We start from the raw sequence: 18162 nt of genomic DNA on the forward strand, positions 1-18162 counted from the left end.
GGAGAGAAAAAAAAGGAACAAAAGATGGTCGTGCGTCACAGTGTACAAGGATACGAAAACTTCTTCAAATTCATGGAAAATTTCAAACCTTCCGAACCGGTTTACGTGCTTTATAGTGGTACGAAACTTCCTAATGGGAAAAGTTGGTGTTCCGATTGTGTTGAAGGTATCAATATTGAAATATAGTCATTTGTCTCATATATAACCTAATTGCGATATAAGATATAACAAATTTTCTTGAATTAAACATTTCTGAATTGCTTTTTATCTATATTCACAATCTATTTTTTTTTTGTTTTTATTATAGCGGAACCTTTCATAGAACAAGGATTTAAAACAGCTGCAGAAACTACACATTTAGTTACTGTACAAGTTGGAGATCGTGCATTGTAAGTAACAGTATTTTTGAATTCATACAGTAACGCACATATGTCATAACATTCCATATGTTCGTAGGAATAAAACAAATTGCTACTTCTTTTATTTTAGCTGGAAAGACTCGAACTGTCCATTCCGAAAAAATTCTGCTACCAAAGTGAAAGTACTACCGACATTGGCAAGATGGGGTACACAAAAGCGTCTGGAAGGTGACCAGTGCCTAGAAGTTGACCTCATCGAAATGCTACTCACCGATGAAGATGATTAAATAATAGTACAGCTTTGCTGCACTAACAACATTCAAGACAAGCAGTTCTGTAAGTTGGCAAAGATAAATACCACATCCAAAATGGTTTATCTTAAAATCATTTTTTTTTATTGTTACAAAACCTCAATAGAATATCCTATCCTTTTTTTTACAAATAGTACAGACTTGATAACAATGCATGTATAAGCACCCTACATTTACACTATAACATTTACAACCAGTAGAGATTAAAAAAAATTAAGCTTTTAATACAGTTGCGAAATGGGAGGAAATGATACATACAAAACATAGTCTTAAAAAATGAGCAAATAAGTTATTTGTATGAAATTTGTAAAATTCTTTTGTATAACAAATGTATTTTTGCTACTTAGATAATAATATTATTAAAAAACAAAACGTGAAATTGTTAGACTATTACTATTGTTTTCTATCATGTATTAACAATTCTTCAGGGAATGTTTTCGTTGACGTCGTTCGTTTCTGGTTCCAGTTCATCATGAAGCCTGTGTTAGTTCTTGCGACTCCGCCGGCGGTATCACCCGCACGGAATAATGAATTTTCTTGTTCCTCAAAAGGCTATAACTGTTGTCAAAAACGATGGAATCTAAAACAGAATTACAGATGCGTTATTACTAGCGCATACATTCATTGACTATAGGAACGTGGACCTACAGGTGGCAGGTACTTCGCAATTGAGGATTCCAATCTCATCTAACTGATGAGCAGCTACTCGTCGAATTGGTATGATCTCCTTCTTCGAGCCGTCGGTGTCCTTCTTCAGGATACCAAATTTAATATCATGATCATCGGATCGGAATTCCCAGCTGTTTGAATAATGAGACGCGTTCAATGCAGTTTTAATGCTTATCAAGTCGTATGTTAATTTTCTATGATTGCATACCTCAGCAAGGATCCCATTTCTGATGCATGCATATCAAGCTCCAGTTTCCCACCTTTCCGTATTGTCACCGTTGTGAAATCAGTCTGTCTGTCCTTCTCTATATTGTTCATGTACATCTCTTTCGGGACCTTACCACCCAAACGAATCTGGACAAAATTCAAAGCTTTGTTAATTCGATGCTAGCAAACGCCAACAGCTTCTAGTAAATCGGTAAATTATTGCACCTTCGTGCCGAGCTTCGGGTTACCGTCTGGATCCTTCAGGGTTCCCCCGAAGATGGCAGGCACTTGGTTCCTCTCCACATTATTGAATATCGCCGCTTGCCATTTGGAAGGGTCGGCCTTGTATATCTGAATTTTCGACAGAGTGTACTCGTTCATGAACTTCTTCGCCACCGAAAATGCGAACGCAAATACTTTCGGAGCTGCATAAAAAATAAATACAAGAAACGATCGCTCGTTGAGAAAGTTGCATCCTACTGGTACACACCATTTATGATATAACAGATCTTCAAGATCTCAGGGTAATTGGCTTCGTACATTTGCAACAATGTGATGACCACTTCGCCAGCTGAAACGTGATAATGGTAGACATTTTTAACAGTAATCAGTCTTGGAATTTTCGCGATAAAGTTACGATAAGAGAGTGGATACGGAAAAAGTTTTAAATCGATCATGTCTCTAAGTCATTGGCGTATTACGTAACTGTTTGTATTTATCTTGCTGCTGCAATGTTGAGTGTATGAAAAAAAAAAACAGACGTGAAAGGATTATTAGCATCACTATAGAACTCTAGTGTTAGGTAATTCCTCGAGTGGTCACTTTTCGCAGAAAGTACTGTTCCTTATCTTATGCAATTATTTCGTGGATTTTTATGGTTTATTTTTTTGTCAATCGATGACGGACGCCGATTCCAGAAATGAGTGTTTCGTAACCGTGATTTGGAAAGTTTTTCAAAACGGGTAATGGCGTGGTTGATTATGGTTTCACCTGGTCGCCAGAGGTACTGCCTCAAATTAAACCCCTGCATGTCGAAGATAACCACCACTTGTCCGGCTGCTGGCCCGTGCTTCTGCATCTGCTCCCGACAGATTTTCAGATACTGCTCCAAGTGTTTTATGGTGACTTTGATCATGTCCCTTCTCGAGACCACGTGCAGTATTCCGTACAAGTCGAGCGCGTCGAAGTATACCACGACCACTGGAAATTTTAACGGTATAAACCCTCCGTTAGCTTCAATTATTGATAATACAAGAATTTTAGTATTTAACAAAATTTAATGCAATTCTAATCATATTTGGAACTTGGGGGAATACTTAATAGGGTTGATTGATTTTTGTTTGATTCCAGTTCCTGTAAATTGGGGCATAGAACTCAACGTTTAATTATTAATATTTTTGCACGGTACCTGGGGCACCATCTTTGTCGAAACCGCTGAGACCATGGGGCAGATAGTTCTCCAAAATTTGGGGAGCAACCCATTCTGACAATTTCTCCACATCCCATTGCCTCCGCCATTCCACAGACTGTTCCACAAAAAATTGTTAGAAATCTGTGACCATCTTGACAGTGTCTTGTAGATCCTCAAGTCTTTTTAAAGTAATATAAACTTTTGATTGCAGAACAATCTTAAAAGAAAATACAATGATGTGACATCACGCCCTCGAAACAACCTCAGACAACTAGTGAGGGGTAACAATTAGTGATTAGGTTAAAGTTGATAGTATGAAGGACATTTCAAAGTCAACTCTCGGACACATGAGTTTAGCAGCTGACAATTTCTTACAGTATTGCATAAAATGTCAATATTCGTTTTTCTCGAGCTTCTGGGAAATTGCAGGAATTCGGAAATTTGCAAACGAGGCGTGAAAGTGGTAATCAAGTAATTAATTGAGCTTTGTTGGTATTGTTCCTCATTCGTATACTCTGGGAGTATAATTATCGTATTAGATAAGTCGTTTCTAATTCGATCGGGCAAGATAATCCGCCAGGTTGCGAAATTTAACGTTCGCGCTGCATTTCGAGAGTAAGGGGAACGCGGTTGCAACATATTCGTTGCAATATCCGGGATTCTGTCGGTCAAGTGAGCGCTATTGTCAACGATCGTCTTGCGTCGCTGATCTGGTCTACGAAATCCTCTATATTTGTCCACGGTTCGTTAATCATCGAAATCGACAACCATGCGATACGACACTCTATGGCACTACTGGAGCGGCTGTCGAGTATCGTGTTTTCTCTTTCGCAATCTATCCGATCTCTGTATACACCTGTTTGACCGATTGACCTATTCACTCCATTTTCACGAAAACCGACTGTTTAAAAAATAGCAAATTTCGAGAAATCCCGATCGAGTGACCTCGAAAATGAAGAATTTCGAACGGGCCATTAGCTCCTCAAATATTACGAAAAAAAAAGGAGTCGTAAACGAACAAAGATTCTATGTGTTTATAGAGAAACCTCTTCGTTGGACTACAGAAACACCGGAAGAGCATAATTTCCATTTTTTCCGTCGCACCGCTAAAAAGTGTCGCCGCTACGAACCGAAAGCGGGCTCAGTAATTGGCAAACAATAAGCCGGTTGCACGGTTTGCAGTCTAAACAATTCGTTTTACTCTCTCCGCGGCTTTTCGAGTCACGGTGTAAATTGAATGCTGTCTCCGTGCGGCATCCATTTTTACGATCTGCAGCCTTTCACGGCTATGGGAAAGAACTGCTCGATTGATTTAACACTCAATTACGACGCAAAATTTCTTTCGCGGCTGTGCCCAGAAACCATGAAACATTCGCGAATTGTTTCCGGTAGACCACTTTCTTTGTGCATTTATGGCGCACAAAAAACCTTACAAAAATCAAAATCAACGAAACTCAGTACAGCTTCATTCTGCTTTGAATTAATAGAAAGGAAGGCGAGATTTATCCAATGTCGATGACTTTAGCTGTCGATTGCGTTATTGGGGCCACTGTGGCCTGATTTAAATTTATACTGATAATTACTCAGCACGTATCAGTGCAACTGTGTTAATGATTCCGGCAAACATTCATTGTTCCACTATGTTTGCCTCAATGAATATTGAGGTATTAATGTTCACATATCAATTAGTCATTTAGTTATATAGTACAAGAACGAGTAGGTGCAATTTGAAAGAGTAAGAAGACAAAAAGAATTTAAAAATATGGATGTATTATTTCTAGATTACTGAAGTCAATATTTTTAAATTTTTAAATTCTTAGTATATTTAAGAATCTTCTTCCGCAAAGGATCAAATATAATGTTTGAATGGTTGCATTTTTTGAGCCCCAGGGATAACGCTGCCGCGTCGCTAGTATATGGAAGATACGATAGCTGGTAATATTTCTAACGTTTTGCTACAGAAATGTGAAAGGGTAATTTTTATTTTGCTCATGAGACTGCTCGGACTTGTTAGATCGTTTTGGGCGTTTTCTCGTCGGATGATCGCAACTGAATGTTTCTCTGTTCACGCCTAGTTTCTCGGATTGCAGATGATCGCTTTTACAGCTGATTTTGCTGTCGGCCCGCGGGTAATCTCAGCGAAATTTCAAAGAAGAACCGCGACGAGGACGAGAAACGTGTTTCACAGGACTTTCTCGGTCGCTTGTATCCGCGAAGCGCAGCGGGAAAGGCGACTGATGACTGATCAACGTAATAGTTTAACGCTTCGGACATGCAACTCCTTGGCAATTATGCCTGTAGCCGCCGTACGTTTTCGAGACAAGGATTCTAGGATAGGAAAACGCGCAGCCTTTCACGAAAGTTCCGCGGCTCTTGCAACATTACTGCGCCGGCCGTGTCTTTCGGAATCATTCGCAAATTATTAGCTCTGGAACTGCTCCGCGTATCTCGTAGATCAGGCAGTACATGCTCGACTACGTGCACCGATACGGTAATACGCGTTTCTTTACTCTTTCTACTCAAAATTACTATCTTTCCGCCGGGGAACGATTTTACCAAGCTGTGATTTTGTATGTAATGTGGACATTATGCCTTTAGAGAAAAAATGACTGGACGAAACACAAAGCCGCGAGAACATTTAGGGAATCTAAAAATCTTAGTGTATTACTCCCAGCTAATTAAAATTGTTAGAAAAAGAGAAAAATGTCTATGAACCCCCCGTGATTTGCAATCTATGCAATTTTTATTTTACATAAAAATGTGGAATGTAAAATAATAAGGACATTTAAAAATACTGCTGGATTATTTTCAGGTCGTTTCAATTATTAAGAAAAGATGCAAATGGTCTATGTAGCTCCTCGCAGTTGATGCAGACGATTTTTATTTTGCATAAAAAGCGACGGTTTGGTATCTAGTTATTACCAAGTAGACGTCAAAAAGATGACGTCATCCAACGAGAAGAGTACTTGAATTCTTAACGAGCAAACGAGAAAATGTTTTATCTTTTAACGAGACAATCGAAAGAAAATTACAAAATTTATTATTGAATTTACCAATTGATTTATTATTTGTTTATAAAGTATTCTGATGGCCGTTTATATGAAAGGATGGTTATCTAAGGTTAAAGAAATTGGACAGCTGATTGAATAAGGATCTCATTATTTAGATTTTATTCTAAGTACTCATGGAAAATGAAGGGTATATTATGTATGTATGCCTTCAGTTATTTTTGTTGGTCTTCCCGGCTACGAGCATCTCGATTTTCAAACGGCAAGTTTACGTAATTGCTAGCGATTTGAAAAACGGGACTGCTTTCGTCCACGCATGCTAAGTGCTTTTCTTTCGAGGGATTGCCCAAGATTTTTTCGAAAGCGGAGACCATTGTACCGAATCGTTACTTTGCCTCACCGTTTAACCGAATACATAATAGACGCTGTACGCAATTGTTATGAAACGGAGACACGCGGATCACGTATACGAGTAACATGCTTACCTCTCGTAGCATCTTCTCCGCGGCGGCGACGTCCCATTTTCGAGCTGAAAAACAGTTGATTTATGTAAAGATCGACCAATTAAACGCACTTATCGAAACATCGTTAACTAAGGTAACCAGAAGAACTCTAATTAGAAGATAACTGCATCGATCGTTCGAGTAAATCGATTAGCTATCCTTATCTCTGTTTGCATACGAAATCCTTCAATAATGAAAGCAGAGTACGTTTTACGTTTCCATCTAATGACTTTCGAGCGGAGAATGGTCCATCGTTCAGTACGAAATGCATTTTATTCTTTTATCTAATACGCCTCGTTAAATTCCAACGGGACGTAAACTCCCCGATGTATGAAATCTCCGTCGTTAAAATGATTGCGAGCGGCGATGTAGGTTTATTTCCACCATACAGGTTCTTCGATATTACGCAATGTCCCTGGAATCATTAACCGACCGAATTGAATTTCACTCGTTTATTTTCCTACCCCCATTTTTCATGGCCTTATTCGCGTACACTCCGCGCAAAAGCAACCGGTGTTCGCACGTTGACCGCCAATCGGCGACAACAAAAATCAAACAACATTAGTACAATACACGGAGAAGTTAACATTTATGACAAAACATGCAGACGATCACGTAACGCGTTCAGGTAGCTTTTTGTTCCACGGACGTCAAATATTATTACGAATTGACGTCAACTAAGTATTCGCATTTAAAAGGATTTTGGTCTAACACTCCACCGATTATGCAGTACATATTGTCTATTGCAATTGATCTTTGAACGTCACGGCGCGGCAGCGGCGGCGTGGGATTGCTATTGTTCGAACGCAGCGAACACTTGTGTTATGGTAGTCGTTTTCATCGTGTGATCGATCGAATTTTTTCACGGAACGTGCGATAAGGGCTCCGCGACGATCGCACGTCGTCGGTCTTTGCGTGAACCAGATCGGTAACGGTCGAGAGAGTTTGCACGGCTGGCAAACGATTCACAACGGCGAGCACGCATTTAACGCGTGCTCCGTTGGGCAATTGTATAAACTATTGCGGCGGTGAATCTTAAGCGTTCGTACCTCGGAGCCAGCGCACTAGAAAGTAATTGTCGTGATGCGGCTGCAGAACATCCTCCACCGACTGTCGAAACTGAAACCAAAAATTTCAGGCATTACTCGAAGCAACCGGATTTCTATCGGCGAAGCTACTCGCCGTTCGTCTACTCTCGAGGGGAACAAATACATCTGCAAAAAGAGAAAATTTCAAATTCAGCCATTTTTGTCTTACCTCCTCAAAAAGTGGTACCAGTGAATTGCTGAGATCGTTCGGATTAAAACGAGTCCAAACATGACATACATTGGTCTACTTTTGCAAACTTCGTATATAGCAATCGTCAATTTACTTATTTGCATTAAGTCTGCAAAACTAGTCGTGTCTGTACTCATTTTAATCGGAAGAATCTGAAGAATCCATTGGTGCTGCGTTTGAAAAGGTACGAGAAAAATGAAAGAAAAATACGTTTGAAATTTTCTTTATTATTATCAGCAAAAAAAGTTACACCCAAGTTGCACGCATTCGAGTTATTTATTGCAGTCTCCTGTTGCTGCGACTTTTATTCTCATGACGCAACGCGCGATTCGAAATATCGATTTTGTGCTCGGTTTCAAACCGCAAACATTTTTCAATCCGAGAGAATGTTTCACTTTTTTTTTCTCAATACGGAGAAGTGGCACACGAACGATTTAGCTGCGGTATTGTTCATAGCGCTTCCTACTTTGTTGCATGCATCCGAGCGACGTTTATTGCACAGTACAGTTACAGACGCGGCTCGGGCAGAGCGTTTTCCACGATCTTGCACAATTCGCGTGCCCGGATAGCCTGGCTCCGCTTCGCGAACGCTTCTACCCGCTTTGCCACTGGGGGCAAATGGTTTTTCAACGAGCTGCTCCGACTTTCGGTCTAACGATCCGAAAGAAAAACGCTGGTTTTCGCGACGTTTATACAAAACCCAACGGCAGCGCGGTGCAGCGTTTACTTTCACGCGAATTTTTCGCCAGGTCATACCGATCCGGTTATCGGTACCCGAAACACACCGTGTCTAACGGTGTATTGCGGCGCTTGAATGCCGTTTCCGCGATTAACCGCCACGGAGGAGAAAAAAAAAACGAAAAAGTAGCAGAAAAAGCTGAATTCGTTAACGCCATTCTTTCGCAAGACCGCGTCGAACGGGCGTTCACGTGGCGAACGCGAATCGGCAGGAAAAAATTATCCAGCAGGGGAGAAAAATGGCTGGGATATGCAAAGGTGGGAAGATCGGGCCCCGCCATACGCAACGATTACCTCACAGATCGGCAGAACCGGTTCTGTTTCCTTAAAAATCGACGTCGATGTCGCGCGGGACACATACTCGCTGCTCGTGTCTTCTTGCGGAATCGTTACTGCTCTACGATAATTGCAGTAATTACAGGCGTACTCTCCCAGCGCTTTTATTCCCGGCTCGTTAGGCAAACGAAATTCGAGGGGGAAACACAGAAAAACGATTCCTTAGAATACTCTGCTAAACTATTTAAAAGATTGAGTACTATCGCATGTCCTTGTACCGATCCTAGTCAACGCCCGTTGCTTAAAAATAATAATTTCGAACGTCGACGATCCGTCGAAAAACGACTAGTAGAAAACGACTCCGTAGAATACTCATTGAAACATAATATTTAAAAGGACACGAGAATTATTGCGTGTCATAATACCGATCCTAGTCAACACGTACTGCTAAAAAATAATATTTACGATGTCGACGTCGATACTGATGTATGCCGTTGATGCAACGCGAACGTGTTGATTACTACTGAGAACGCCGATGATTGATAAAATGAATGGCATCGCGTAAAAATTGTTCAGTGATGCGGGGAGATAACAGCTTGAAGTGAAAGTGTAGAACGATTGGAAAAAATGCATGTTATTTAAAGAATTTGTGACTGCTGCGAGGAGAATGGTGGATATGTGGAAAGCATAAAATTCGTATGAGGGTCAACGCGTTAATCACTGACCAGCACGAACTAAAATCATCATTCATTATTCCGAGAGGTCAACAGTATTCTTACGAACCCTTGAACTTTCCCGTCGCGTCATGTTGTTTCATTTTTTGTGGAATGCTGTCCATCGCAAGTATTCGATCGTTTGTTAAGCAAATCATAATCCGCGCGCATCAGGTGAAATAACAAGTAAATAATAATTGCGAAATTGATCATCATACAATGATATATTGTAGCCTTTTCCCTACTGAATTTTTCAAATTCTATGTAACTATAGCTATGATCATTCAGACATCACGGCACAATTACACTGACGATCTAAACCTAACTTAATCTACCTGTTCATAGACAATAATTACACTGTACCAAGAGGAAGCTTAAAAAACGGCTATTACACAATAATTCCAAAAGAAATTATTACTGGGTGGGCGATTATTTACAATTTCCAAGAAACCAGTTTATAAACTAATAATTGTGAATTTTTAGAAAGCAAAAGTGTTATATGATTCTCTATATTTTAATTACCGTTCGATGACAGCTTGTCCCAGAACAACAAAGTGTAATCGCTCAACTTTAAATATGCATAACTTTACAACCAGTGAATTCCTCGCCTTAGAACTTCGATTTTTGGCACGTTCTCGTCGAGATGTACAGGATTATACAGTGTGTCCCACGAGCTCTGTCCACTTGAATATCTTGGTTATTTCAAACAATACAAGAAAATGTTACGTATAGAAGTTGTAGGGTTTAAGAAACTACATAATATGGTGTAAATCATATTCTTGCAAGTGGGGGCGTAGAGAAGATATAGTGAATATAATAGTATACAGTCAAATATCTCAGCAGCGGTCAGTTTTAGGACAAATACACTTTAGTACTTTTATACTCAGAATACGCCAATCTATTGAAATCGAGCATAAAAAATTGGACATTCCATTTTAAAAAACAAAAGGGACCTCTATATCTTCTCTACGCCTCCACTTGAAGAATATCATTTATGCCAAGGGTCGGCAACCCTTTTAGGCCGCGGGTCAAAATCAACCAAAATGTGAGTATTAAAGAGACGTTTGGGTCAGAGATATTTTCGTATTAGAACAGTCTTTTAGTAAATAATAAGATATATTTTATTAAGAAAATAATTACAAACATAGTTGATGTTTCATATTTATCTTATATAATTTATTTTTATATATTATACTTTATTTTCGGAACTAAAGTGGGCCACTTGAAATTATCAAATGGGTCACTCGGCGACCCGCGGGTCATAGCTTGCCGACCCCTGATTTACACCATACTATGTAGTTTCTTAAACCCTACAACTTCTGTAATTAACATTTTCTCGTATTGTTTGAAATAACCAAGATATTCAAGTGGACAGAGCTCGTGGGACACTGTATAATAAAAAGTTAAACATTTCTGGATGGCCAAGGTGAAGTTTAACCCGTTTTAGTCCTCCTTAGTTTGAATTTTTTCAAACTTTTTTACTGTCGAGGACGATAAAAGGGTCCAGGAGTACAGAATCCATAAGTGTAAAATTGGGAACATGGTGACTGTGTTCTCCCAATACCATAACCACGTGTTTCGTTTGCTTACTCCAGCGCTGCGTACAGTAGACGATGGCGGTCCGTGGGCTCATCGGATAGGTGCCGTTCGAAAACTACGATGTGTGCCAACGACCGCGGTTAATCTTCCAGCCGGCGGCGCGTCACGTGTGGTAGTGTAACAAGGTAAAGAAAGTGCCGTTTTACGTCCAGAAACCGTTCCCTTTCGATCGCCGGTTGTAGGAAAAACATCGTAGAAAATCGTCTGTCTCGCGGGCCGGCAAAAAGCGCGCGGGGCCCGGCTCGAAATCGCCGCGCGTCCGGACGTTCGTTGTACTAGGAAGAAATCACGGCGACGAAAGGCGTTCCGGCGTGATGATAAAGTGATTATCAACGGGAGAAATCTTCCGGGTAATCACACGTTCTCCTCTCCCCCGTCGACAACGAAAGCTGCGTCAGAACGCGTTGTTGCCTGGGATCATCGCTCGCGGCCGCCTGCCTGGGAAAAGATGATCCGAACAACCGGCCGCCTCTAACCGATCGTTAAAGTGAAATTGTAATCACGATTTAGCTAAAATAGAAGTAGATAAACGAGCACGTAATTAGTACGTGCCTCGCAGTATCCACGAATCCTCGCTTGCACAAAATACGATGTGTTATTTCCCGTACGAACACCGACCAGCCGATGATTCCTCTTGGAGGAAAAAAAAAACGCGTAGGACTCGGTTTATCGGAAATATGGTTAATACAGAAATTACATGTGCCGTTTGGAAAAATGCTGTTCGACGTTTCTAATTTACTTTCACGGAAGTGGAAGTTAATTCGTTAAGTGAGCGGGTTGGGTACTGCGATCCTATCTACACTAAATGATTAAAATATAAATTTAATGTAACCCGTAATACCTTAAATAAAGTACATTTTCATTTGAATTATTATTATTATTATGTACAAGATGTCCCAAAAGTGTCGTGCTTACTTGATTCCCCAGGTCATTTGAAGCAAGTTTCTCCTTTGCGAAAATATTCTCCGCGGCTCCGTTCCGGAATTATTAACAAAAAACACGGACCAATCAGAGCGCAGCTACGGCCGACGGATTCCGGCTCGGCCAATGCCAACGCGTTGGCTATAGAGGCGCTCTGATTGGTCCGCGTTTTTCGTTAATAACTCCTTAACGAAGCCGCGGAGAACATTTTTACAAACGAAGAAAGTTATTGTAAATGATTTCAGGAATCACTTGTTCCGAGAAAGTACAACATTTTAAAACAATCTACCAGAAGCTTGTGCCGTTTGGGAAAATTTTATTCAAAGACTGCAATTCATGCGAGCGATCTGTTGTGAGATCTAATGAGATAATTGTTTGCACAATCTTGCTCTTTTTGTATTAAAATGACGCAAAACGGAATGTTCCATGTCGCTGGTTGCGTTTATAGCGCACCGGGGACGAGGTTTTCCGCCTCTCGTTCGTGCCGCGCACGATTCACTCTTCCCGAGAGCTCGAAAACGAATTTCCTCCTGCCCCGGAGGCATTTCCCCGTTGTCCAGACTTCGTCTATCGAGAATGGAAACTCCAGGAAATGATTAACAGATGCTACATCATAGCGCGAACTTTATCGTTCCGCGCGACGCGATGGTTTCCAAGACTTATTCAAATCAGCCGCGAGATGTTTTCTAATGCCCTATACGTAACGCGATCTTGCGCTGGTTGTTTATCGAAGTCACGGAATTTGTATGTAAAGTGTTCTTGCGCGTTGAATTACAAAACAAATGTAGCTAGCTCCGCATGCGAATGCAAAAACAAAGAGACGCTAAGTGGAATAGCAAAATCGAGCCAATCGAGTCTGTAAAGTTCATCCGTTAATTGGCAGTGCCGCCAAAAAATGAAAGAGATTTATCAACGGGAAATGTCACTGCATAAACACATTAGCTGTGTCAATAAGCAAACCATTATTTGTTTTTAATCAGGTTCAAACATGTTCCGGGGCCCCTCTGTTAAAACATCGACGACCGCGGTTGCTATGCAAACTCTTTTATACGGTATCTCAAGTGCAGACATTGTACTTGCGAAGAACTGAAGGCGGTATTGTTTTCACTCGACAATTTTTTAATTCCGCTATCGAAGAATATTTATGTCGCAAAATGACTCTGTTGAACCATAAGCATGGGTTAACTAGGGTCTTCATTTTATATATAGTGTGCATATTTTCTGTAACGTTAGTTTTACTTTTCATTGAAATATCTTTACCATTTCAGCAGTGCTAAACAAAGTTTCAAATGGCATATTTTGACCCATCTAGTGTTAAATATGTTATTGAATAAGAATCTTAATTTTATCTTTGAATTTCAATTTTTAAATATTTTCGTTCGAACCCAATATCATCAATGTTTGAACAAAAGATATTGATAAAAATTTAAGATGTAGTTAATTCGACGAATTTTAAGTGTTTTGAGATTAAACAGGTGGTACTTTACTCCAAGAGAAAATGATATGGCTGATTATTATTTTCGGATATAGATTAGCACGCGTTAAACGCTACGCCGGTCCCCAGGGACCGGCACTAGACTTTTCGTTTGTGAAACGCCGGTCCCCAATGCTTTCTCCCGTATCCCCACGCCGCGCTAGTGAATCTGAATAATATAAATGTTGGACAGTAATAATAGAAGATTAGTTAAAGAAATTCTTAGACGGACCAAACGTCAACAAGTAAGTTACATTTCGCAGAAGATGCCAAAGGAGGCGGTGCGAGTGAAATCACGTCTGCGTGACACCGGCCGTTACAGTATTACAAGCAGTGACGTTCGTTACAGAAGGATAAAAATTGACTTTTCATAAACATCCAATATTTCGAAAAATAAATTAGTTGATGGTAAACTTGAATAAAAAACGCTACATTCTAATAACGACCACACATTCTTTAACCCCCAAATAGCTGAAATAAATTATACTAATTCCGCAACAATTTTTCACGCCAATGTCGACTGCACGCCTCTCTTCCCGGGCATTCTATTAATTGTGATTTATATCGACCCATAAATTACCTTTCTGTCTACTCATGCAATACACGTCAACTGTCAAAAGGTTAAGATGACACTCACCTTTTTCAACGCAAAAAATTGGTCGTCCTCCAACTTCAATGACTTCAACATGGCCACTTCCGGTATGTTACTGCCGGTTCACACGGTCACTCGATCGATCTATTGATCCCTCATCCGCTCTTGCGACACTCGTTTGTCGCTAATAATCCTTTTCGTACCGCAGCGTTCAATCGTCGCACAATATTCCGGATTTACAGCGCGTTGTTTTTCGCGTTTGTCGCATGCACCGTCTCCCTTTCTAGTGTCTGCAGGTAGGCAATTTGAACGAGTGATTATCTCGAGAAATTGGAATCAAGGGAATGATAACAGCGCCGCCTTTGCGGTAGAGATTTGACGAACAGATGTCTCGCTCGGTATTCGATTATCGCGCGATAATTTTATTACCACCAATCTAACTGTCAGCTGCATCGAAGTACCGAAATTTCAACGTATCAAAGAGATTGAAGACTGACCAGCCGATTTTTCAGATATGAATCGCAGAAGCAAAGCGAATAATTAATAAAATTGATATGAAGCGACTTGTAAACGAATTGTCCGGCAAATAAAAGACAGGGCTGGATAGAACCGCAAAACACGAAATACAACAATACGTGCACCAAGCGAAAGGAGGAAAAATAAGAACGAGGATCGACCGTGGTGCAGAACCTAACGCAAGGACGATACGGCTATGACTGGTCCCAAAGTAATTCGCGAGGCCTCTTTCACTCTGTCGACGGTACCCGTCAAGGGTTACTTCACTTTGCAAACAGACCACGGTGCGTCGTCGGTGGTCGATTTCGCTTTGCAAACAAATGCGTGCCCGTCGCTTCGCTGCGCGAGCGAAAGAAAATTCGTTGCGTCTCGAAGCGCGATGTTACGGTAGCCGGCTTACTCTATGGTGCAACAGGTGTCTCTTGCGTTGACCGCGTCCGCGCTCCAGTTCCCCGACCAATCCCTCACTAAAAATGAATACGCCACAGCGATCGGGCGCCCAAAGAATGACAACGATATCTGTTCCGCCGGTATTCTCGATGCCGCCGCTCGCGTGCTGCCGCAACACCCCACCACTTCGACAACAATCGTCTCCGTCGGCCGACCACACGGGGCAGCGGATATCAAACGAAAAATCAGCAGCCTCGATCATCAGCGATCGTACAGCTCCGGGGTACACTCCACCGCGCGGCGTCGAAGATGAGCTCCTCCTCCTCCGCGGAATGCAACGTGCATTGGGAACGATGCGGCGTAGGATTGGACAACGCGAAACGCGCGCCAATTCGTGAGTAAACCCGCGGCATGGCATTGCTTCGCGATTTACAATCCTCTGGTCTTCCCGCTACACTGTGTGCAATGCATCGAGATTTACCGCCATTTACCCGACACCAATCGCTTGCTCGCAAAATCTAACCTACGCGCAACCGGTGCGGAAGCACGCGTGCCGTAGAATCTCGGCGAAATAGTCTTTTTTTATAGCTTCGGGTTGCCATGATTCCGATGACTTCAAGGATCCCCGAGCGCCCGATTTATTTATATAGATATCTATAATTCTATTATAAGAGACCATTCCGTGGAGGGGAGCCCTCTGAAATGAAATAGACTCCCCGTATAACACGGTTAATAATTTACGCGCTGTATTACTCCTAACTTTTTTTTCAAATTAACTCGTACGTTGATGCAAGAGCTTAAATTTGATCATGTAGCGAAGTACACTGTTTCGTAGTAGGCTACAACGAAATTTCTCGATCTGAACGGTTCGTAAAGTTTGCATTCTAAAATCGAACATTTCATATGTAACAATCTGATAGTTTGTCTTTGGTAACAGCCGTCTATCTGATTGCGAGTAATATCTTTGGCACGTTATTACGGAAGTCTGCTGTGTATATTTGTCCTGTTGCCGGTTCGCGGCACCAGCGGAGCCATCTAGCGAAGGGTCTTGAATTCACCTGGCGAATATTGACAGTCGCCCGCATTCTACCTCGATCGATCTCGTGTTCGAGGCGTCGCGCTTGCCTGGCCATGGCGTAGGATGATAAGTAGCGAGTGGTTCCCCAGTGTTCGCCACGAATTCAGTTAACGGGAACATTGTGTTGGAGTGGTTAGTGTTCGAAACAAGGGGAAGGGAAGCGGTCAATGCGACCGTTACCGCCGGTTGCCGCTGCATCGAAGAATGCAGATCCGCTGCGAACGATACGTTATCGGCGTCCACTGCCGGCACTCATTTTTCCAAGGAAATACAAGGTACAACGGATCACGGTCACCGGTAACGTGGTGCCAAGGATCATACAAGCATACGACACGTCTCAAGTAAGTGCCCTTTACTTAAGGTTAGCCGCTTATACATTACACCTGTCAACCGGCAAGTTAACCCTTTGCAGGGTTTGCTCTCCGAGACAGGAACTAAATACACTTACTTCCGATAAACTGTTCACTAAAAATTAAGAAGGATTAATTGGTTACTTTCAAAAGATTTTTTGAGAGAGATAAAGGATACACGGTCAGCAGCGGACCGTTAATTTTAGGACCCTGGGCTAACACTGTTTCGGGAGGCCTACCCAATTGACCCAAATTAACTCGAGTGTCAAACATTTTTGTATAATTTATTTTTCCTTAAGTTTTTAATTTCAATTGTTTTTATTTTTATTTTTTTACCGCGAAGGGGGCCCTGCAGCCCATAAAGCCTGTGCTTAGATACGTCGCTGGTGTAAATTCGTCCATATTGGTACTGAAATATAGTTTGATCGTTGTGAAAGTACTTTTCCATGACGAGTTAACTCGTCGTCTTCGGTTTAACACGCTGAGCGATATAAATTTAGGGAATACGTCTTGATTGAGTATCAATCGTCTCAATTACTGTCGTTACGTGCAGAACGACCGATACGTACGAACTCTTTTCGTATCGATATTATTTCCCCCTACACGTGACGGCTTGATTGGTGATTTATATGTTCAAAATTGAAGAGAATTATTCGAAACGACTATCGATTTACCCAGTAGGATGTACGCCAGAAATTTTCCCGGTAAATCGTACTCGTTTCCGTCGTGTCGTTTCATATTTATTTATTCACGAGCACGTTTATTCATAAACTTGTCGAGTTTCCATGATTGACGACGAGTGTGTATCCTTCGGTAAGCTAACATTTCACGTGAAAGCATTCGCTAGGGATATTTGCGTATCCGCGTAAACGCTGCGTCGTGCATCTGTTTACGCTGGAGCATACATTTGAATTTCACTTACAATACACGGACGTTCGTTCGTACGTTTCCACGTGCGACCGGTAACTTGCCGGTAAATTATTTTTATCTGGAAATTCACCGAGCGTAAAATTACCCGGAGAAGCCATACTTTTTAATTACGTAAGGAACCAGTGGCATTAGACAACGCGTGGAAAATAAAGTCAAGGCTTCACACGGAAATGAACCCCGTTCGTGTTTATTCCTCGAATCCAATGACCCGTAACCGTGATTCTTCCACGGCGGTCGGGAAGAGTACGAATGTTTTGCTTTATGTAACCTTGATAGTAAACAGATGGGTTGAATGAAACAATTAATTTTCTACACACGACCATGCGCCGTCCAAACCGTATATCAAACGGGCGAGAGGAAGCAGAATGACGTCCCTGAAACGCGATTCCAAGTAATATTAGATATCGGCGCTATCTATGCAAATGCATTAGTGCACATTTTCTAGGTGCGGCATAAAAGTACAGAAAAAACAATTTTAACATATATCACGGCAGGAATTACTTTATTTGTAGTTTTTAGTTTTTCTAATGTATATTGTATTGTGCTTGGTTCGGTTAGTGTCGATATTTTGTGCGTGTTGGGTATATAATACTTTTTTCTGTTGAGACGGGTGCACGCGGATTCCACGCGCGTCCCGAGGGTTCCCGTGCGGAGGATACCGGGAAAATTCACGTTGGGAGACACTGCCCGTAGAAATTGTGTACAGGAAAGTCTGGTTCCTGAAGCACCTTTCTCTCGATCTCGCTCACACGGTCACTAGACAGTGAGTCGCGGTCAGATAAGCACGATAAAACACAAGTGCGTCGGTGTCGGCACTTGTCGCACGGTTTCCGTATCTT

At 41.5% G+C, this 18162-nt stretch overlaps 3 protein-coding genes across 6 annotated transcripts; 2 read left to right on the forward strand and 1 right to left on the reverse strand.

The window, feature by feature from the left end:
- The first annotated feature begins 24 nt into the window (after positions 1-24).
- LOC143360001 (thioredoxin domain-containing protein 17) lies at positions 25-11940 on the forward strand. The gene is made up of 4 exons (XM_076798489.1): positions 25-166; positions 308-389; positions 490-695; positions 11069-11940. Exons 1-3 carry the CDS (start codon positions 25-27, stop codon positions 644-646), a joined length of 381 nt encoding a protein of 126 aa, XP_076654604.1. The 3' UTR covers positions 647-695; positions 11069-11940.
- Positions 729-15161, reverse strand: LOC143359996 (SEC14-like protein 4). Of its 4 annotated transcripts, none has more exons than XM_076798481.1 (11): positions 14976-15161; positions 14105-14506; positions 7518-7587; positions 6451-6494; positions 2955-3072; positions 2537-2746; positions 2037-2117; positions 1772-1971; positions 1548-1693; positions 1319-1470; positions 729-1250 (listed from the first exon to the last, which is right to left on the reverse strand). In XM_076798481.1, exons 2-11 carry the CDS (start codon positions 14153-14155, stop codon positions 1141-1143), a joined length of 1182 nt encoding a protein of 393 aa, XP_076654596.1. In that variant the 5' UTR covers positions 14156-14506; positions 14976-15161; the 3' UTR covers positions 729-1140. The 4 variants fall into 4 exon arrangements, with proteins under 4 accessions (XP_076654596.1, XP_076654595.1, XP_076654594.1 ...); XM_076798480.1 differs by having other exon boundaries at positions 14105-14349; positions 14976-15124; XM_076798479.1 differs by having other exon boundaries at positions 14105-14349; positions 14750-15094.
- LOC143360002 (uncharacterized) lies at positions 15049-16131 on the forward strand. The gene is made up of 2 exons (XM_076798490.1): positions 15049-15359; positions 15992-16131. The coding sequence occupies exons 1-2, from the start codon at positions 15049-15051 to the stop codon at positions 16002-16004; spliced, it is 324 nt and encodes a 107-aa protein (XP_076654605.1). The 3' UTR covers positions 16005-16131.
- The last annotated feature ends 2031 nt before the right edge of the window (positions 16132-18162 follow it).

The sequence above is a fragment of the Halictus rubicundus genome, chromosome 12 (genome assembly GCF_050948215.1).
Source record: "Halictus rubicundus isolate RS-2024b chromosome 12, iyHalRubi1_principal, whole genome shotgun sequence".
Lineage (NCBI taxonomy): Eukaryota > Metazoa > Arthropoda > Insecta > Hymenoptera > Halictidae > Halictus > Halictus rubicundus.

Coding starts and splice junctions, on each gene's coding strand:
- LOC143360001 (XM_076798489.1), top strand. CDS start 25: ATGGTCGTGCGTCACAGTGTACAAGGATACGAAAACTTCTTCAAATTC. Junction 167..307: donor GTGTTCCGATTGTGTTGAAG/GTATCAATATTG, acceptor TTTTTATTATAG/CGGAACCTTTCATAGAACAA. Junction 390..489: donor CAAGTTGGAGATCGTGCATT/GTAAGTAACAGT, acceptor CTTTTATTTTAG/CTGGAAAGACTCGAACTGTC.
- LOC143359996 (XM_076798481.1), bottom strand. CDS start 14,155: ATGTTGAAGTCATTGAAGTTGGAGGACGACCAATTTTTTGCGTTGAAA. Junction 7,588..14,104: donor AATTTTTTGCGTTGAAAAAG/GTGAGTGTCATC, acceptor TTTTGGTTTCAG/TTTCGACAGTCGGTGGAGGA. Junction 6,495..7,517: donor TCTAGTGCGCTGGCTCCGAG/GTACGAACGCTT, acceptor ACTGTTTTTCAG/CTCGAAAATGGGACGTCGCC.
- LOC143360002 (XM_076798490.1), top strand. CDS start 15,049: ATGAATACGCCACAGCGATCGGGCGCCCAAAGAATGACAACGATATCT.